Source organism: Ursus maritimus, unplaced genomic scaffold (assembly GCF_017311325.1).
Source record: "Ursus maritimus isolate PB19 unplaced genomic scaffold, ASM1731132v1 scaffold_17, whole genome shotgun sequence".
Lineage (NCBI taxonomy): Eukaryota > Metazoa > Chordata > Mammalia > Carnivora > Ursidae > Ursus > Ursus maritimus.
This window is the reverse complement of record NW_024424119.1, coordinates 28,868,723-28,890,343: the sequence shown is the minus strand read 5'-3', so window position 1 is coordinate 28,890,343 and position 21,621 is coordinate 28,868,723. Positions and strand designations below refer to the sequence as shown.

Below are 21,621 nucleotides of genomic sequence, written 5' to 3'. Positions count from 1 at the left end.
CTGTGTTCCAGGTGATCAGAATGCAGGGCACAGAGCCAGGTGGGTCTGGAGGAGCAAGGGACGCACACGGCCTCACTGTGCAAGTGGGGGGGGCAGGTCGAGGGGGGCCAGTCTGAGCAGCACGGCCCACCAGTCAGGATGGGGGAAACCAGACGGTATCAGAGATGACAAAAACACTGTCAAGCAGTTGATTCAGGAAGACCACCTTCAGACCACAGGAATTCAGAGACCCAGAAGGCCCCTGGGAGGCCGGGGCATGTCCTTGATGGCTGAATTCAAGTGTCCCTGTGTTTAAACAAGGATAGAGGCACATCTTTGCGGAGATATTTTTGGCATGCAAGAATCGAATTCATCTAGCAATTTCCCTTGCAGCAGCAGGTTGAATTTCCCATCAACTGTTTTCAAGGATATTTAGAACCAACGCTGTAGCAGACGCTCGTGATTGACTTTATGAAGCAGTCTGGAGTGACTTAGTGGCATGAATCAGGTGCAATGATGCAGAGGACCTGGGTGTGAGACTTCACCTTGCCTCGAACTCGCTATGGTTGTTTCAATTACTCTCTTCCCCTCTCTGGGCCTTAGTTTCCTTTTCTGCTGTGTGACAAGGTTGGCTGTGATCTGTAAGATCCCTTCTGATTCCAGCATGCTGACTTGCACAGAAACTATACGACCAGACCAAGCCTTGACACACTGGTCTTGGCGATGATTTTTGGGGATAGGAAACCAGAAGCTCAAGCACCAAAAGCAAAAATAAACAAGTGGAGCCACGTTAAACTAAAAAGCTTCTGCTCAGCAAAGGAAACCATCAACACAGTGAAGGGGCAACCTACAGAACAGGAGGAGATATTTGCAAATCATATATCTGAGAAGGGGTTAATATCCAAAATATATAAAGAACTCATACAGCTCAACAGCAACAAACACACAAAAGAGAACCCTGATTTTAAAAATGGGAAAGGACCAGAATGGACATTTTCCCAAAGAAGACATCCACATGGCCAGGAGATACATGAAAAGATGCTTGATATCACTCATCATCAGGGAAACGTATATCAAAACTACAACGAGATATCACCTCACACCCGTTAGGATGGGTATTATCAAAATGACAAAAGATAACTAGTATCAGAGAGGATGTGGGGAAAAGGGAACTCTTGTACGCTGTTGGTAGGAATGGGAATTGCTACAGTCATTACGCCAAATAGTATGGAGGTTCCTTGGAAAATTAAAACTAGAACCACCATATGTTCCAGCAACCCCTCTTCTGGGTACATATCCAAAGGAAATGAAATCAGTACCTTGAAGATCTCTCTGTGCTCCCATGTTCACTGCTGCATGATTCACGATAGCCAAGATATGGAAACAACCTAAACACACACACACGCACGCACACACCAGAGGAATATTATCCAGCCTTAAAAAAGAAGATAATGCCATTTATGACAACATGGATGAACCCGGAGGGCATTATGTGGAGTGGAATACGACAGACATAGAAAGAAAAATCCTGCATGATCTCACTTATGTGTGGAATCTAAAAAAAGTCGAATTCACAGAAGCAGAGAGTAGAAGGGTGGTTACCAGAGGTGGGGAGGCAGAGGAAATGGGGAGATGTTGGGCAAGGGGTACAAAGTTGTAATTATGTGGTATGAATAAGTTCTAGAGATCTAATGTACAGGGCGGTGACTACAGTTAATAATATTGTATTATAGGGACGCCTGGGGGGCTCAGTCGGTTGAACGTCTGCCTTTGGCTCAGGTCATGATCCCAGGGTCCTGGAATCGAGTCCCGCATCAGGTTCCTTGCTCAGCAGGGAGCCTGCTTCTCCCTCTGCCTGCCGCTCCCCCTGCTTGTGCTCTCTTTCTGACAAATAAATAAATAAAATCTTTAAAAAAGTACTATTGTATATTGGAAATTTGCTAAGGCAGTAGATCTCAGGTGCTCTCACCACACACACACAAATACACACACATGGTAACTATGTGGAGAGATGGATATGTTAATTAGCTCAACTGTAGTAATCTTCACTATGTATATGTATGTCAAAATGTTGTACACTTTAAATATACACAGTTTTATTATTTTTTTTTAAAAGAGCCAGTCCTGACATACGAGCACAGCCAACTTGGCAGTCACTCTGCGATTCCATTTTGTAAGTTACAAAATTGTTTCTTTGAAATCTCTCCTTAAAATTGCTCCATTTCTCTGATGCAGCAAGAAGGCAAGAGAAAATAATTGCTTTCCAGTGGACTCATGCCCATGAAAACAAACCCAAGTGTACTGCTGCTAAAAAGAATCCAGTCTGCCACACTTCCTATTTATTTGGCTTTGGAGAATTGCGCAGAGCCGAACCGAGGAAGGCACGATACACCGCACTGAGTCATCACCTGAAGCGGCCTCCTCCTCCCAGAGCCTCCTGCCGGCTGGTGCGAAGGCAGGACCTCCTCTCCCCGCGAACCGCTCGGTCCTACGTGTCTCCACCGAGGAAGCCCCGGCGCTCACTTCCTCATTACAATTGCTGCCCGCAACGTGCGCTTCTGGTTGAAGTTAGCAAACAACACAAAGCCAGCCCGAGTGAGCACTCTTTCTTCGGTTCCTGGACTGCAGTCAATCCGATTTCTGTTGTGTTTGCCTGCCTAGCGCCTTTTCCCGACTTTCTCAACAGACACCGCAGTCTCACCTCCTTCTCTTCAAAATCTGCCGGGGTTTGGCGGGTCTGCCGGGCGCGGATTCCCGACCCCCTCCGGGTGATGACGCAACCGAAGCCTGACCAATCACAGAGCCCCTTCCCGCCGCCTGGAGACTGGGGGCGGAGACCGGCGGAGGCTGGTTGATGCCGCAGCTGGGACTTAGATCTGGTTAAGCACGGGGAGCAGAGAGCAGCCTTCTTCTTACTGTTAGCTAAAGAACAGGTCAGGAGCTTCTGGTGCCCTATCCTCGCCAGGATGAAGCCATCCCAAGTAAGAGAAAATGGGGCATGAGCACACAGAAGAGTCAAGATGAGTGATGCAGGGAGAGGCATGGGAGTTGAGGGCAAAAAACTTGACAATACAATTTGTTTACTTGGACACAGGGATCCCAATGCCAGGCCCCCCACTTTGTACAAGCATCAGTAACTCTCCTGTCCTAGGTAAGCGAGAGTTAGCTGGATTTCTGCCCCACAACCAAGGAAGCCTGAATAATACAACAATTGGTCCCTGCAAATGGAGATTTGTAAGAGACCCTAAAAGGTGGGACTGGCTCAGGCAAGGTGGTGCAGATTCACAAGGATTCCTCTTTCCTCGGGGGAGAAGCTGGCATTCCAGGCCTTGGGCTGTCACTGGCTGTTACAAGAAGTCTAGGTCTTGTCAGGATGTTGGACCGGGTCGTCCATGCACTACAAAAAGGATGCTTCCATCAAAGCTGAGCTGTTTGAAAGTGGAGGGGAATTGGCAGGCAGATAAAAGAGAAGCAGCCTAGGGCCTGCGTAGACCTTCCTCATCTCTTGGAGCTTCAAGCCAGCTCAGGCCAGGAAGCTGAGTCCCCAGGAGATGGACCCTCCTCCAGACCTGTGGCCAAGAGAAGAAATCCCTCCACTATGGGTTCTGGGTCTGGTTTGCTCAGTGAAATTCTCCCAAGTCCCCCAAGAGGCAGGGCCAAGAGAAGAGCAGGGGAATTTATTCCTCTACCAGAGAGGGAGTTTTTGCCATCCCTGTCCAGAAGGATGGGATATAGGTAGTTGGCTGATGACAGCCAGAATTGCTTCCCCGTTCCATTTTTTAAAAACAGAATTTTGCAAACATATCTGGAGTGGTTTCATGCATCCTTTAGTCAAAGATAGCAAGACTCATCGGCCTCTCAATAATACCCTGATCCAACTATTGCTTTTTCAATTATTCTACACATATTTATTGAGCACCTACTAACTGGCAGATCTCTTTTAGATCCTGGGGATACAACAAGGAAGAAAACCACCAACCAGCCATGACTTCTGACTTGGGGAGTCAGCCATTTGCCTCCAGCGTTGCCCCACAGTCCATTCAGCTCACAGAAGTCACAGAGGTCTTTGCAAAACAAAAAAATCAGTTCATACACTGTCAAACCTAATGGATCTGTTGAGAGAAAACATCTAGATCATTGTATCCACGTCAATAATAAAATGAATGCTCGCAGCAGGAGGCGAGTACACTTGTGACTCTGTGTATAGGAAGAGTCAATGCTGGTTTTGTGTTCTCTGGCAGCGGAAAATATCATAATGATACATTCAATTGTATAATCTGCTGCCTCCAAAAAATAAATAAAACCAGTTTGTGTCCCTCTCCTGCTTAAAACCCTCCAGTAGCTTCTCAGAGGGACCAGACAGAAAATCCAAACGCCTTTCCTTCGTCAGCGGGAGCCGCGGTGATCGGCAGCTGCCTACGGTCCTCCCTCGGTGGGCGCCGGCTTCCCCCTCACTGCCTCTTGCTTCAGCTCTACCAGCGTCTCTCTGCCCCTGGGACATGCCAACCGAGCTTGCATCTCAAGGCCTGTACCTTTGCTGTTCCTCCTTCTTGGGACACTCTTCCCCCAGATCTTTGCAAGCCCATCCCCTCTGCATTGTTCAAAGGTAACAGGATACTCAGTGGGACTTTTCTCATTGTCCAGGAATTCCAGCTAAAGCCCAGAGATGAGGACAAAGAGGTTCTAAACATCCACCGGTTCAAGAGATGGGGAGAGCAGTGTTCGTGATGAGAGCTGACGCTCCCCCTAAGCCAAATACTAGGGAGGCGCCAAGGAATCAGCCATAGAGAGGGGGTCCCCGGGAGACTGCTGTTCCCAAGCTGAGGATCATTTTCTAATCTGCCCCTAGACTTCTGTGAGGAAGGTAGGAAGGCGGGCGTAGTTTCCAGCTGGAGGTAGGGGCAGAAGAGGAGCTACTTGTACTCCCACTGCTGTCTGGCAAGACGGTGGGGCGAAATGGACACTAAGAAAGGGGGCTGGGCTTAGGTCCTCCGGAGGACTCAGCACCATTTGAACACCTGCCACAGAGAGGGCGTCCGTGGCCACTGAAGAAGGAAGCAGGAGAAGCCAACTTAGAAAGAACAGCAGCTGTGGCCAGGTGAGTAAAGACACTCTTGCCCAGTTTCCTCTCCCTCTGCCCCCCCCCCCCGCACACACACTGGGACAGCAGGGCCTTGCAGAAGGATGGGGGGGATAACCTGACTGTACTCGGTCCCCATCTTCACTCCCAGCCGTCAGCATCCGAGCTCAGGAGGGGCAGGGCAGATTTAAACCACTTGAGATTGAAGCGTAAAGGCAGACTGGACTTGTAATCAATCACCCAGGAGGTCATGCAATCTTCCCGGGTCCGTCCTGGGCCCATGTGCCCTCAAGGTACATTTCTCCCCCTTTCTTTTGTTTTCACTTGCCAATGTACGTTTTCTTTCTTCAAGGAATTGCTCTCTATCCTGGTCATACTATCTCAGAACGCAGAATTTGGAAGAGATGACCAGATTTGTATAATCTTTTAAATTTCCCTTGTGGTTAGAATATTTATTTATTTATTCTATTTATTTTTGCATCAGGTTTGCTTTTACATTTTCACAGCACATTATCCATTATATCTATGTTTTAAAACTCATACCCGTAGATTGTATGTAGGATCTTTTAATTTTTAAAATGACTTCTAGGTCAGTGGTTTATAGACTTTTTCGTTATAATCCTGTGATTCAGTGAACCACTTCAATCCATAGATAAAACTCTTTCAGCTCAGGAAATTTTCTCTCATTATTTTGTTAATTAATATTTCACTTCTGGGGCACCTGGCTGGCTCAGTTGGAAGAGCATGTGAGTCTTGATCTTGGGGCCGTGAGTTCAAGCCTCATGGTTGGGTGTAGAGATTACTTAAAAAAAACTCAAAAAAACTATCCATTCTTCTTCCTGATTCTAAGACTCCTGTTACGTAAATATTGGAACATTATTTCTATCTTCCTCTCTCTTATTTTTCATCTGACAGATTTTTCTTTTTGTCTGTGTTTTGAGGGGATCGTGGTAATTCTTATGAGTTTATCTGATAACTCACTAAGTCAGTTTTCTATAGTCTGTATGCTACAGTTCTACTTTATTTGGGGGCACATACAATTATTTTGTCTTCAGGGATTGTTTCTTGTTCTCCCAGTATTCTGTTTCGTGCTTCCTCTGCCCTCTGTCTTTTCACCGAAATGCAAATTTGAATTGCTTTAAAAGTTACCTCCTGCTTTCTATAATGATTCTTCTTAATTGGCTCCGATCGATCTTCTGGTTCCATTTTGAGGCCACTTAGTCTCCTCAGATGACTAACAGATGCTTGTTATTCGCCGGTATTTATAAATATGAAAGTCTGTACTGAAAAGGCCTGACGGGTCTTCCGAGCGCGGGGAGCAACCACGCAGGTCGCTGTGAGCTCTCCTAGCTGCTCCCGGAGCACGTGTGCCTCCAGCCCCTGCCGGCACCGTCCTGCCGAAATCAGCAGCCGGACAGACTCACAGGCAGACACTGCCTTTGTGGTGCTTGTCAGATACTTGCTCAGGCCAGGTTTCCATCTCCCAGAAAGTTCTCGAGGTTTCTGCCTGGTTGGTGTTGTTCTGGAAACAAAACCCATTAGACGGAGCGTGATTTAGCAGGTTTTGCGGGGCCCAGCCTAGAGACCTCCAACTTGCGATTGCAAGAGTCTCCCTAAGAGCTTTCTCAAAAGTACTGGAACTTAGTGCACCCCTGCCTTTCAGTGACTGATGGGGTCTAGTTACCACAGCTCCCTTGTCCCTCAGGCGGTGCCTATTGATTGCGTACTGGCTCCCGGAGTTCCTAAGAGGAGAGCGTGACCTGGCCATCCACAGTAGCGGCCAGATGCCCCCTTTATAGCCTGCCTTCCCTTCTCTGTCTCACCTCCCCACTTCCCTGTCGGGTGTGTCCTAGGGTCAGCTCCCACCTAAACTACTTGCAAATGAATGCTCATCTAACCGTGACCCCAAATGACAGAGTGTGGCAGGCTCTTTAGAAAGTTCTCTCTCCTGGTGTGGAGAATGAACCGGAGAGGGAAGCTGGAAGCCAGGAGATCAGCCTGGAGGTGTGAGCAGCAGTCCCACAGAAGGTAAGAGAGGAGCCAACACCCCAGTGTGTCTCAAGGACCAACACCTGCAGCAGAGCAGAGAGCCCCAAGATATTGGTTAAATATTGTGACATTCAGAAGAATAGAAATAGCCATCGTGGAACTATCTAGACTTTGTTGAACATCCTAGCACTTACCTTTATGTTTTTTAAATTGTTGTTGTTGCTGCTGTTATTACTACTACTTCTAAGGAAGCATTCGGTCCATATTTGTTGAATGATGAGGGAATGAAGAGATAAATGACTCCTTGGCTGCTGGCGGGGTGGCAGCGCAGTCACTGAGAGAAGGCCCGGGGGAAAGGAGCAAGTCTGGGAGGAGGGGTGGGGCAGGCAATCTCCTCGACAAACAGATCAGATAACAGGCCACTCTGGGTACTTTTTGGAACTCAGGGTGCCGGGCAGGCGGAGGGAGGGCAAGCCTCAGTCTGTTTCATAGTCATTGCAGCACGTGCTCCTGTCCATCAGGAGGACTCCAGCCCCGGCGCCGAGCGGAAGCCTGGAGCCCTACAGAGCCAGATGATAGCACTTTCCTTGTTGGATTTCGGGGAGGAGGAGCAGAGGGCGAGGGCGGGCGGAAGCGTGGGCCTTTCACCCACTTAAGGGCTTGGGGCAGTGGATCGTCACCCACAGGTGTAACTGCAGCAATGTGGACGGGCTGAGCCTGAGCCCTGGGCTTGAGTCAGGCGGATTAGAAGACATCACCCAGCAAGGCAAGCTCCCCAGCTCCTCCTTCCTGAGACACATCAGGGCAGGCAAAAGACAGTGAGCACTTATGGACACTTACTCAGTGTGAGAAGACCCTTTCTAGAGCTTTCAACAACTTAATAGTAGTTCTCGTTACTATCTCTTTTTTATGGGTGAAGAAACGGAGCTGCAGGGAAAGGTTGAGTGTAGGCGACGATTTTCTGTAACTTGCCTATGGTGACAAGGCTCTTCGGGGGCAGAGACCAAATTCAAACCCATACGAAGGCCTGCCTATGCGAGACTGCTCTGTAGGTAGGAGTACAAGGTGGAAAGCAGAGGGGAAGTCAGCCAACGGGGATCAAAGCGCTGCGAGGAGCTCAGCGGTGTCTCGGTGACCCGGGAGCTCAAGGAGTAATCAGGAAAGTACTTCTCCAGCGGCTGGGGGGCAGAGGCTGCACACACACGCTCGCCTCAGCTGGTGAGGTCTGTGGAATTGGGGGAGAAGGAGATACACACGAGGTTTGCAAGAGTCTGTGGCACGAGAATGCCTTCGGCGAGTTTAAAAAATGGGGAGCATCATCTGTCTTCGTACTTCCAAATCCGAACATAGGCCTGGGTACAAGGTCATCATTCAAAAAGTACTTCTGAACGGATGAATGAATAAACAAAAGACCTACCTGATTTTTCTCAAAGACTTGAGCCCATATCTCATCTTCTTAAAATCTTCCCAACACGTGCCACCAATCGCGGGATCAAGTTCAAATGCCTTATCCTAGAATTCAAGGCCAACATGATCTCACCTCCATCTATCATCCACCACCACATCCCCCACGCTCAGCCCTTCCCTGTGTGTGCTGGAATTTTCGTTTGTGTGCTTGTTTTTTCTCAACTTCCTGAGTCCTCATTTTCTGGTCATTGTAAACCTCACATTTTGGGGGCAGGAATCGTTCCTTCCGCACAGCTCATCCTGGGTGGAGCTGCCAATCCCAGTTACAGGCACACAGCACAGGTGGGACGGATCAAATCCTTTCCAGGAATTAATATAATCCCAGAAGGGAGACGTCTCTTTCCTCAGGCCAGTCTCTGCGGTGGTGGGGCAATGTAAGCCTGGGGCTGTCTGAGCAACCCCCGCCATGCGAAGAACTCTTATTCCTCCCTGGAGGGAAGGAGGCCAAATACAGAGAAAAGCAGAAGCAAGAGAGCAGACAGACAGTCAAACACACACACACACACACACACACACACACACACACACACAGAACAAAGTGACCACATCACTTGAGTCTCTTGCAATCCCCGTCCTTCCTCCTGATTTCCAGAGCCAATACATTCCTTTTTGTGTGTTTGTTGTTTTGTGTTTTTGGCTTATGAATTTGGCTTGTGTCTCCCTTACTGACTAGTATTCAGTTGTACTGGATTGCTGACAGGTCCCTGAAGAGCACGCTGTCTCCTTCTGGCACTCTCCACAGGTTCAGACAAGGTAGTGCGCGCCATAACGAAGTCCAGAGGGTGCAGGACATGTGACAGTGGCTCTTGTGATCCATCCTCCTTGTTTCCTCGGTTCCCCTTCCGGCACCAGCACGCGGCCACGCTCAGATTGGCAGACAATATCACCCTGGACCTTCTCCTTCATGCTTGTGTCCACCGCCGCCCATACCTTCCCAGTCTCTCGGCTCCTCTGGGGCCTCCAACGTCTGCCTCTTCGGGGCCCCAGCCCCTCATGTATGTTGACAGCTGCTTCTGTCATTCTGGTTCTGCTTCTAGGTGGGGGATCTTGGACGCTGTGGGCTTCAGACCTTGAAAGTCTACAGTACAGACTCAGATCAAGTACCCAAAGCCCTCCAGCACTGTAAGGATGAACTCTTGGTGGCATACTCCTTCCCTTAGTGTGCCTCCGAGCGTCGGTCTGTTTCTTGGCCTGAGGTCCATTCAGGAGCAGAGCGAAGGCTTAGAGACCTTTCAGCCTCTGTGTTTCAATTGTGTGATGAGAACACCAGGTGTTCAGAGGAGGAAGAACGACAAGAGGTGGACAGGTTCAGGGGACTGGGGGATGTTGGGGACGAAGCAGTCTGCACTGGCTATCAGCAAACAGTGGTGACAGCTGTCCCGACATGGGGTGGGACACGAGCAACAGCCTGGCCGAGGAGCCTATGTGACTCATTTAAGTCTCCATGAGGACACTGAGCTGGTGGCCTTTGGCAAGCGACAGGAAAGCTGATGTCCAGTGAAGGGTCTGGAATGCCCAGGATTTTGACCTTCGTTGTCAGACACTGAAAGGGCTCAGGTTGCTTCAGGGCCTCTACCGGGAGGACCAGTGGTTATATCTATTCCAGGGCACAAGGAGGACGGAGAAGCCAGGGCGGGAACCTCAGTCTCCCTTCCTGCGGTTAGCAGAAGGAGTCGCTCCTCCTTCTGGCTGTCCCCGAACTCCCCATCTTGCCCTGCCCGCTTTGTGACCCGTGGCCGTGGTGGGCTCTGACTAAGATGGATGGCATCTTCACTCTGTGACCTCAGGAGCCTCCTGCCCCCCTCCTCTCTAGTTCCTGTCCATGCCAGGCAGCTCCCAGCCCCCCATCACTCGGTAGGTGGGCCGGTCCTCAACAATGCACTTCTGGGGCTTTCCAACCTATAACTGCCTTGTTTATTCTATGACTCATTAGAGATTCTCATCACTCTTCCATTTAGGAAGCCCCTAAGTGGAGGTTCTGGGCTGTGCGTGCTTTTGTTTTGTCCTCAATTTCCTTCCTACCTCAAGGACTATTTGGGTGGATTCACTTTGCCGAGTTTCTGGGCCAGCCCCGCTGAATGGGAGGAAGCATCCCGGCATGCCCCTTGCCTGGTGATTCTGTTTCTCCTGCAGGCTCAAGCCAAGAGCCAGAGCATCACAGACTCGGAGCCGCAGGGAGCAGACAGGCAGCCTCGTGCACAGGCTCCTTGCAAGGAGCTGACACAGACCGAGTCTGAAAGGAGCTCTACCGCTCCCCAGATAGGCGACCTGGAACAAGTGAGTTCCTGGGCCTTGACTTTTTTCTTTTTTTCATTTGTAAAGTGGAGGTGAAAATACCTACCTTGCAGGGTTATTAAGTAAGGTAAATGGGCCTTATAATAAGGCTGATGTTTAATAACCGGGAGCTGATATTAGGGTTCTTTTGTCCCCACCTCCTTGAAAGAACAAGGCAGGCTTGCCCAAGGTCATGCGTGGCACAGGCACAGTTCACCGTGGTTCTCCTGCCCACCCCACGCTGCCCCACCAAGGGCGAGACAATAGGCAGGCATGCAGGAGCATGACGGGAAAGCCTCCTGTTCTCCGATCATCTCCGAGGGCTGTGTCGCAGCGGCAGCGTGAGCACACCCGCCCCCGGGCCGCGTCCACATCAGTGGTGGAGAATAAAGGAACCAGGGGCAAAGAGTCAAACATTAGAAAATGCCTGGAAAAGATGTTTTTATGTTCACTTACATGGAAAAAAAAAATCAAAGTATACAGCACGAAGATATATGTGTCTCAGAAAACTCATCCTCATGAACCTGTTGGTTCAACGGCAGTTGGAGTTCGAGAGTTGCCCCATGGAAGTCGTAAAATCAGGGGGTGGGGGTGGGGGGAAGGGCCGCCAAGGGAAAGGTAGCCATTAGGCGCTATTTCTTGTCTAGCTTCAGACCATTTGGAGCTTAAACTTTTCCAGCAAGTCAGTTATATAAACAGATGCCATACTAAACTATGATCGTGTAAAAATATCAAACTCCTAAAGCACGATGGCAGTAATATTTTAGGAAGTACACATTAAAGTCTGGTAATATCAGAAAATACGAATGGGATCATTTGAGCAGTTCTGTCTCTCTGTATGAACAGCCAAGGACGGGTGTGTGTTATGGATGCATGAAGAATAAAGCATTCGGTCGGCACATAACTTAGATAGGGGAACATGTCTAAACACTGACTTTGTGAGAAAACATGAAGGACATCTTACACTCAGCAACAATGGTTAAAGAAGGAAATCACTTTCTGAAGGAGGCAGTGGGCAGAATGCCAAGGCCTTTGTTTTCAGCTCGCTCTTAACCGTGCTGGGATGCGTTCACACTGCACGGGGTCTCCTGCAGAATCTAGCACCAAGAGATGGATCAGATTTTATTTGTGATCTGAGTCCTTTATGTCTTCAGTTCTGAGTGTATTGAGGTATGTTTTCTTTGGTTGCTGTTGTGACGAATGTGTAATAAAAAACTAATATTTACAACATTTAAACCTTTTAGATTTCAGTGTCAACTCTTCACATAAGAAAAACTGGAAAACTCTTAAGAATCATTGGAAGGTCATTACTTCCTGGCATCTGTCATGAAACTGTTTTCGATACACAGAACAATGAGCCTATTAGCACAGCCATAAGTTTTCTGGTCCAGAATCTTCCCTGCGCTCAGTGGGGAGGCCTGTCCCGTGACCGCCATGTCAGCGGTTCGCCACGCTTCACAGTAGTTATCCACAAGACGCACTCCGTGGGGGCTGGAGCCGTGCCAAATGACCTTCTGGGGCCTGCAAATGAATTGTGCCACATTACTTTCGAGATCTCACTTCTTCGTGGCGTACCTCATTGAAGAACAGATTGACATAAGTCATGAATCAGGTGCAACTCCTGAGCCGTTCATGGCCTGACCCCACCACTGGGAACGTCACCCTTTCCAACTGGCTGAACGCCCTGTCTTCCAACCCCACCCAGCTCGTAGCTGTTCTCAGACCATACTCTCTGCTTTCGTGAATCTGAGCCTTTGCTCACAAGGTCCCTTAGTCTGGAGGCTTCTCTTTCATTTTCAGACCAGGGATTCCTTCTGGTCTTTCAAAGTCCATTAAATGCCTCTTCTTACAGGCAGCCTTCTTGACTGTCAGCCCCAAATAAAGATAAATCCTTCCTTTGTGCTCCCATCATCATTATCTGTTTCTCCATTTTACAATTACAGTGTTCTGTCTAGAACTGTAGCTAGTTGGTGACTGTCCTCAGTGAGCCTTGTAAAGGTTTGGGGTGATGTAGCTTATTATTATGGCTTCTGGGTGGGCATCGGGCCTGACATAGGGTAGACATTGAGGAAAGCTTTGCCAAGTCGTTCTAATCTTTTATTTATTTATTTTATTTTTTTAAGTAGGCTCCATGCCCAGCGTGGAGCCCAATGAAGGCCTTGAACTCATGACCCTGAGATCAAGACCTGAGCCAAAATCAAGAGTCAGACACTCAACTGCCTGAGCCACCCAGGCACCCCAACCAAGCTGTCTTGATCTTAATAGCATGTACCATTTCCACAGAATTAGAGCACAGCTCACAGCACAGGGTTACAGGGTCACCAAGAACAGCACTCCTTGCCACTTGCCGAGTGCCTACTGCGTGCTAGATGTTCTCACACCTGTCATTTTACGCTCCCAGCAATCCTGTGTACAGAGATGGTTATCTTGCCCATTTCACAGTGAGGCAGCTGAGGCTCAAAGAGTGGAGGAGGCGTGAAAGGTCCCTTATTAAGGTTCTGGCCTCAGGTCTCCTGGCTGCAAAGCTGGGGCTCTCTCATGGCCCTCAGCTGCCTCGCTGAGGCTCCGGGCCAGCAGCAGCCCAGAGGGGCAGCTGGTAAGAGCATCCCATTGTTAGAACGTCTCCTAAAACTGTCTATCACACCACCTGCTTTGAGGGCTTACCCCCTGCTTACCAGGAGGGATCCGTCATCACGTCTCGGCCATCAAAGGAGTATATCGGAACATGCGTATTGAACTGACCTCCGTGGCCAGAAAAAATTGAGTCCCAGTTGTTGAAAAGTACTTGGCCCTGTGGAGATAGAAATGCCGCATTGAAGTCACTGTGCTATGGGCCTGCGAGTGACTATTTATTCATTCTTCAAGGCCGACAGGCTACCCCATGTCAGAGCCACCAGCCCCCATCCCAGGGCCTGGACAGAGCGGGAACTCAGGAAATGTTTGTGGTTTGATTTTACAATCCATCCTTGAACACTTTTGGTTTTATAGCTTATTTCTTGAGGTAATTTCTCTTATTCTAGGTATATAAAGGCTCCTGTCCATCAAAAGTATGTTTTAGATCTTTACTTTTATTTTTATTGATTTATTTATTTTTTAAAGATTTTATTTATTTATTTGACAGAGAGAGACATCCAGCGAGAGAGGGAACACAAGCAGGGGGAGTGGGAGAGGAAGAAGCAGGCTCCTAGCGGAGGAGCCTGATGTGGGGTTCAAGCCTAGAACACTGGAATCACGCCCTGAGCTGAAGGCAGACGCTTAACGACTGCGCCACCCAGGCGCCCCTAATTTTTATTTTTAAAAATTTTCTACATATATACCAAACTTCAAATTCGTGCCAGGGCATGTGCCGCTCTGTACTGTAGGTGAGAGGGAGACGTCTCTCTCACTCCTTTTCCTGAAGGAGCCCAGTTCCCTTCAGTTATTTGTATTCCAAGAATACCAGTCATGTGAGTGGGTGAATGTGGCAGAACGGAACCTTAGGGAAAGAGACAGAAAGGGCCAGGTGTGGGGTCCAGATGGAACTTGCTAGCCTCGAGGTACCAAATTGGAGCACGGGGGTCACAGGAACTTAAGGGTCTCGAAGTATCCGTGAGATATGGTGAGAGGTCAGGATCCAGGATGTGTGTGAGCAGTGACAGAGCTGTCCCTCTGTGGCCTTAAAGGAGCCGGCTATTTCCATGGCGGAACAGGGGTCCTACAAGGCCCTGCCTTGCCAGCGAAAGGCGGCAGAGAAATATCTGCCAGGTTTTAGCAGCTTAGATGTGCCGAGAGGACCAAAGTAGGGGGCAGGACAATGTGGCTCTGCTCTGGGACCAGTGCTCACCAGTTCTTCTCTGGTGCCGTCTAGCCAATGCCCTATTGAGAGCAGCCTCCGGTGGAACTGAGAGTCTCGGACTGGGCATCAAGAACCTGACTTCTGTTTTCTAGTGGCTTCCGGCAAACTCCTTTCTCCCTCTGTGCCTCAGTTCCCACACTGACAATCTGAGAAAAGGATAACTCCCTCTTTTATTGGAAGTGTCTGTGAAGATAATGGATATAAAGCACTTTGTACTTGTCTGCTCTAAGGGTCCTACTGTCCAAGCAGGAAGGGCCATGGTAAATATCAGGAAACTGAGGCACAGAGAGGTTCAACTGACCCACCCAGCCACAGAGCTAATCAGGGACAGGCCGGGGCTGGAACCAGCACGCTTCTGATGATGTCAGGGAGTGGCAGCTGCCTACTGTCCCTGCGGAGACCAGTGCCTCCAGGAGACAATGGGAACACTGTTTTTTTATGTTTACCTTGAGGTTCACGATCGGAAGGCTGTATCTCTCTGCTTTCCTCACAACCGTGGAGAGGTCTTGCAGATGGGAGGATAAGAAGGCCCGGTAGGTGGACAACAGCCCCGCAGCCCGGGCCTGCTGGAAGCACTCAAAATCAGCTCGAAGATCCCCAGAAAATGGCGTGTTCAGAGCAACCAAGTGCAGCTAAGAAAAGTAAGTTAAAAGAGTTAGAAGCAAACTCCGGCCGGCATACTCATCTCAGGTTGCTAGTAAGACCCCGGACTTCCTGGGCCGGAAGGCGCTACAGGTGGTCTCCTTCGTCTCTGGGCAGGAGAGCTCGGAGCCCAAGCAGCGGGCTGAACCACTCTCGACGGTGGCAGTGTCTTCCGTGCAGGAGAAAACAAAACAAAACAAAGCACTTCAGAGATCTGAATCCAGTGTGCGGGCCATTTGCTGGAGACTCCTGGGTCTGCCCTGGTTCAGCTTCCAAGAGGTTTTAAGCCAGCTTTGGTCCTGGATCCCAGAGCTACAGAAAGCTATCTGGCCTTGCCCTTTCCTCTACTGCCCGAGTAGGCCTGGGGCCGATCATGAGGGGCCAGAGGGAAAGGCACTGAAAGGAGAAGGTCATGACATTTCTTGCTAAGACTGCCGGGTAGACCCTTTTAGAAACTAGGGGTCACACAGTAACTCGAGCCTCACATTCCTGCCACCTTGGGCGGCAGCCAGAATAAAAGTCCTTCCATAGTCTGTTTTCTCCCACACGTTCTCTCCCCAAACCCATCCCTCTCTCCCGGCCTTCATGCTGTGCCGTGTAGAATGCATTCTGTGGCATGTGTCCAGGAGTAGCCCTCTCCCTCCTCGACGTCACCTCAGGAGTGACTTTGCCCTCACCAGCAGAAAGCTGGGGAGGGCTGGTGCAGACCCTAGGTCCAAGTCTCCAGAAAAAAAATATTTCAAGATATCTTAAACCAAAAGACGTGAAATGAGCCCTGTGGGGTGAGGCAGGAGGTGGTCTGCGCTGCCTCTCTGGTCTGAATGTCCCCGGCACCAAGCTTCGGTATGGCTCCACACCGAAGGTCGCCATATTGGCATTCTCCAGCTCATCAAGGGTCCGGCCAGGTGGGCAGAGCTCACCATGAACCACAATATCCAGACCGCCCCATGCAGTCACTGCACTTCTCGGGACATTCTTCTCCATCTCACCACCCCTTTCCTTCCCCATTTTGAAGAGAAGAGACCCCATGCATGCCATACCTCCCAGTCTCCTCCTGTTTATTCATTCCTGGTTCTGCCTGTATCGCCACACTAGCTAGAGGTCCAGCTCAAGCACACCCCCTGCTCCCCAGCTGAGACAGGGCTTCCCCTGCAGCCCTCCCAGCAGCAGCCTGAGGAGGGGGAGGCGGCTGCCCCACACTGCTCCCTCACCCGACCACTTTCAGGCCACCGGACTTCCAGCCCCACACACCAGCTCTGTCTTCCTCCCTCCCATGGAGCTGCAGACAGCACCCGAGGGACGAGACCCTGTGGTCTCCTCACCCTCCAACCAGCAAGCTTCTGGTGGCTACACCCAAGGGTGTTCATCAGAGGATGGCGTCCCCATACCAGGGGACACCTAGGGAGGGTGACAGGTACATGCAGGGCTTCCCCGCCGGGCCTCCAATCCCACCCATCTCCACCTCTCCTTTTTTACAAAGATCCATAAAGAGATGTCTGGAATGATGGCTGTTTCCGAATGGTGAGACTGGGGGCTTTGTGCTCTCACGTCTGTATGTCTCTAAGGGCCGGGACATTTTTAATAACGAATATGCTACCATTTTTATGAAGACAATACTGTTTCAACAATCAAATGTTAAAAGGGTGATCCGGGGGATGGTTGTAGTTTTGGTAAACTTATCAGGGATTTACTGTTTGCTTCTCCATTCTTTTTATTTACTGTCCAAGTTTTCTACAAAATACTTATGACTTTAGAATTTATAAGATACTATTTTAAAAATCCTTCAGCTGCTGCCCTAACTTCTCCCTTCATGGCTGAGCTTTTGGAAGGGTTATCTCCACATGCTTCTCTCTTTCCTCATCTCACCTCCATTTATTCCTCAAGCACCTGGAATCTCGTTTGCACCCCTCCACGCCCCAGATATGCTCTTCTCTGGCTTCTAAATTTGGAGGCCGCCATTTTGTTCTTTTGATGGACCTCTCGGCAGCGTCTGACACTGCTGGCTTCTGCCTTGTTTGGCATTCTTTCTTCCTCTTGGGCTATGGCTTCTATTCATTCTCGTGGTTCTTCCATCGGTTCCTTTCTGCTTTTGCTTCTTGGACTCCAATCTCTGCTCAGGGTGCAGACTCTCTTTTGGGAGTCCTGCCACCCCCTCACCCTTACCATGGCTCGGCGGAAGACTCCCAGGTCTGCATCTGAGGACCAGGCCCCCGATCCGACTCCCCGCGGGCGGCCTCCACTCACATACCCTACGGGTACCCCAGACTCACTGTGGCCCGGATAAGGTCCTGCCTAACGAGTGGCAAAACCACAGAAAACACATTTGTGGTGCGAGCCCAGGCTTGTTCTTTGAAAATGCCCCCAAGACACTCGCCCGAAAGAGTGGCCTTAGGCCATTCAGTCTCACTCTCTTGGCTACGTTTGATTTGGCTGGGAGTAGGCGGTGAGCCCAAGATGACCCGTGTAGACGACCTCTCCCCAGACCCCAAACTGAGCCAGGTAGTACTGGGCTCTGTAGCCGTAAGATCACCTGCAGTTAGGGCCACGATCAGTGCCACGGCAACCCAAAGTGGCGTGCGAGCTTTGTGGACATGACCTATGTGTGTGTGTGTGTTGGGATGGAGGCGGAGGGAAGGAGGCAGGAAGAAAGAGCTTTGCAGAAGCTGCCCTGCACTGGAGCAGACGAGGAGCAGGGACGGGAGTCCCACAGGCCCCGTGGGACATCCTGCTAGTAAGTGTCAGGAGGTTCCTGCGATTATCCGAACAAGATCTTCACTTAAGCTAGCAAAGGAAAAGAGTCAAGAGTTTTAATTCTGGCAACAAAATGACCCTCAGGAAGGAAACCAGCACCACTCAATTATCCAAGCAGAAACCTGGGCATCGCTCCTGACCTCCCTCGCCTCACGGCCCCATATCCACACCACAGACCAAATCTGTCGCTCCTGCCTTTTTATTTTCTCTCCAATCTTAGTTTTCTACACGTTCAACGCCAATCTTAGAGACTCTTTTCTTATTTAAGACCCTTCAGTGGCTCTTCATTGTCGGCTGGAACAGGTGAAAGCCCTTAGCTTGGCTTACAGGCCCTTGCCCTCTGCCAACTAAACTTCTCCCTTCTCGGCCTTAACACCTGCCTCTTCAGCCAGACGAAGTACCTGCCGTCACACGAAACCCCAGTGCTTCCCCTTGCCTCCCTCTGTTCCACATCCCTTCGGCCTCGAATATGCCCACTGTCTCCCTCCCACCGGGCTCTCTCCTGCTCTCAACCCTCCTTTAGGTCTGAGTTCAGAGGCTCCCTCCTCTAAAGAAGAGAGGATTCTTTGACGTTCCTCGCACCGCCAGCACCCCAGCACCGTGAGCGCCTCGCCCCGATGACTTAGCAGCTATTGTAACGACCTGTTGTTCTGGTTTGCCCTTCTTGCTGGTCTATGGCTCTCGGGAGGGACCGTGCTCCAAGCACGGGGCGAGCACACGGTAGACACGCACGCGGCATTTGCCTCTCGTAACTGACACTTGAAAGAGGCATCAGCGGAGGCGGAGGGAGATGTGGCTGTTACATAAAAGAGGAAAACAAACGGTCCTGAATAAGCATCCAGTCTGTTCCTCAGGGTACACCGAGGAGCAAGTGTGATACTTCAAGTCATCTGCCCCCCCACCCCCCACAAAGACATGATGCTCAGGAAGGGAGGGGACAGTCCCCAATCTTTTACAGAGAGCCACTGAACCGACGAAGCGCGAGACCCGTGTCTTAGAGCCAACTCATTCACTTCATAGAGCAGTCAGCAACTCAGAGCCTCAGTTTCCCGAACGGCAGGGTGCAGATGGCAAGACCTGCCTCAAAGGGTTGCTGTAGGGCCGAAAAATGGACAAGGGAAGTTGCCAATGTTCTTATCAGGCAAAGAAGTCTCAGAGTGCAAAAAGTAAAGGGCTCTTCCAGATCTCGTATGCCGACCGTGATTTCACAGGGAGTAAACTGAGGCCGAGGGGTTGGAAGCCCATTGCCCAAGAGGATTCAGCTACAACATGGGATTAGCAAGTCTCCAGCCTCTGGGCCCAGTTCCTCCTCTGCTCTCCTGTGAGAACATTCTGCTGGCACTGGGCCATTTCTGGCCCTCCGCCAGACCTTAAACCATGCAGAGTTGGCTGGCCAGAGTTTGGAGAGCTCGGTTCTGGACACCAAGGGGGACTTCACGGATGCTGACGAGGGAAGGAGCGAGAAGTAAGGCAGGGCAGCTACTCACGTTGCTGGAGAGCGCGGGGGGCGGCGGGCTGTCGGCGGGAATGGGGATCAGTTCTCCCAGCTGAACGGAAATAATATGTTGAAAGTGAAACATCAGCTAGAGATTGTTAGCCTATTTTCCAAACAGAAAAATGGCATTTCCAGGGGTAGATTATAATTTCTTAGAGGGTCTTTGGAGGCCGTTTGTTAAAAAGAAGCTTAAGGATTAACCTGTAGTTTCTTCCAACCATCGCGGACCCGAATGAAGAACTCGGTGCTGTCCCTCAGGTAGATGAACGTCCCTTCAATAACCAAATGTGCTTTCTGCAACATGTCATCCATGGTGCTAAATGCCGTCACCTGTCAGAAGATTTGCCATTCCCGGCAGTGCCGTTATCGGTAGAGCGGCGGCATGATTTGAAACAGCGGCCGCCGCGCATGCAGGCAGGAGCCATCCCCCGACAGCCCGTGAAAAGGCTCTTTGTGCCTTAGAGCCATATGTAACGTCACTAATAGCCAAAGGACATTCTTTATGAGGAAACAAACACACCAATTAGCTTGGAGCACAAATCTGAACTGTAATAAATAAACGAGAACAGGAAGATGATCTCCCAGGAGCACAGAGCCAGTCAGAAACTGCACACAGAGTTGTCTTTCTTGGGTCTTGGTATTAGCAAAACCATGGGGACGTTTTGCCGCGTGCATCTGTGTGGCCGCTGGGTGGCCCTGACATAGGTACGTGTATTTAACTCCTGCCGTTCCTTAAAGAGTTTTGCGTCTGTTTTCATTTGGAATAAGAAACGCAAGCCGGTGAGCAATTGTACTTAGGTTTTGAATCTGTGTTGCCCAGTTGGGTAGTCATAATACTAAATACGCGAGAGGCAGTGGGGGTCTGTCATTTCTCGGTCTAGAAAATGGCCACACATTAGCCATCCCGCTTGGCACAGCCGCAAAGCTACCAAAATCTACGGAAAAGCATCACACCTCCGAGAAATACCGGCCAAGAGAGCTTTTAATGTTCATCTCAACTGAGAAAGATCATGAAAAGTTAATTTTCACCTAGCCTTGAAAATAATGACTTTGTGCACTGAAATGGCCTTAGACATGCCCCGAAGGTGCCAGGTATCAACATTCCGTCAGCTGCTGGATGGTTTTTGCCCTTGGCAGCCACATTTTCCAGCTAAAATCCAGCCAAGCTCCCAGAGCGTTCCCAGGACTCCTGACATCCTTGTGAGGTGTTAGTCCCTCTTCCTGTGCATCGTCATAATCTCGAGGGCTACACTCTGTGCCCATGGTGTGCAGGGCAACGAATGTACGAGAGATATCCCTGCGCAGGAGAGAGAAGGCAGAACGCGCAGGGGAGATCTGACCAGCACCGGGCCTGCTGTGATCCTGTTGACCCTCTGGGGCTTCTGTTTTCAGATGTAATCGAATCGGGTCTTGTGACAGCTTAGTCAATTAAGGATTAGAAGGGTGGAGCCGAAGTCAGAAATGTTTTTATAGGGGCGCCTGGGTGGCACAGCTGTTAAGCGCCTGCCTTCGGCTCAGGGCGTGATCCCGGCGTTATGGGATCGAGCCCCACATCAGGCTCCTCTGCTATGAGCCTGCTTCTTCCTCTCCCACTCCCCCTGCTTGTGTTCCCTCTCTCGCTGGCTGTCTCTATCTCTGTCAAATAAATAAATAAAATCTTTTAAAAAAAAAAGAAATGCCTTTGTATTCTGTATCTTTTTACTGGGTAAATCACCTAAAGAGATCATAAATAGCCTCTGTATGTGGAATTTGTTCCAATTCTACGGCCATGGAGGCCTAATTCTTACCTAAAAGGTGGGCCAGCCCGTACACACTATGGCTGAAGTTCTAAGGAAACCCACCCAGAGCAGAAGGAGGACCGCACACGGATAATAACACTGACCAGGTTTCTGGATCCGGGAAGCCCGGGCTGTCCTGGAGGGCCGGGTGGGCCTGGAAGCGCCACAGCTAAGACAAAGCAGAAAAGAAGAGTTACAAAAAGGCACACTCTCTGCAAAAGGCCTCAGATGTCGGCTGGCCACCGAGGGGAGCATTCACAGCCCCGTTCAGAAGGCCGCAGAGCACTGCACCTTGCAACCGTACCGGGGGGGGGGGGGGGGGGGGGGGGGG

At 50.1% G+C, this 21,621-nt stretch overlaps 1 protein-coding gene across 4 annotated transcripts in view; it reads right to left on the bottom strand.

The window, feature by feature from the left end:
* Positions 1 to 11,215: 11,215 nt before the first annotated feature.
* Positions 11,216 to 21,621, bottom strand: part of COL15A1 (collagen type XV alpha 1 chain) — a 100,905-nt gene continuing 90,499 nt past the window's right edge. The window contains exons 35-41 of one of the 4 annotated variants that reach the window (XM_040631659.1): positions 21,395 to 21,459; positions 19,714 to 19,842; positions 19,505 to 19,564; positions 18,748 to 18,813; positions 15,071 to 15,256; positions 13,465 to 13,580; positions 11,216 to 12,310 (exon numbers count right to left, since the gene is read on the bottom strand). In XM_040631659.1, the coding sequence (XP_040487593.1) occupies positions 12,097 to 12,310; positions 13,465 to 13,580; positions 15,071 to 15,256; positions 18,748 to 18,813; positions 19,505 to 19,564; positions 19,714 to 19,842; positions 21,395 to 21,459 (836 nt within the window). In that variant the 3' untranslated portion in view covers positions 11,216 to 12,096. The other 3 variants (XM_040631656.1, XM_040631658.1, XM_040631657.1) reach the window with 3 other exon arrangements.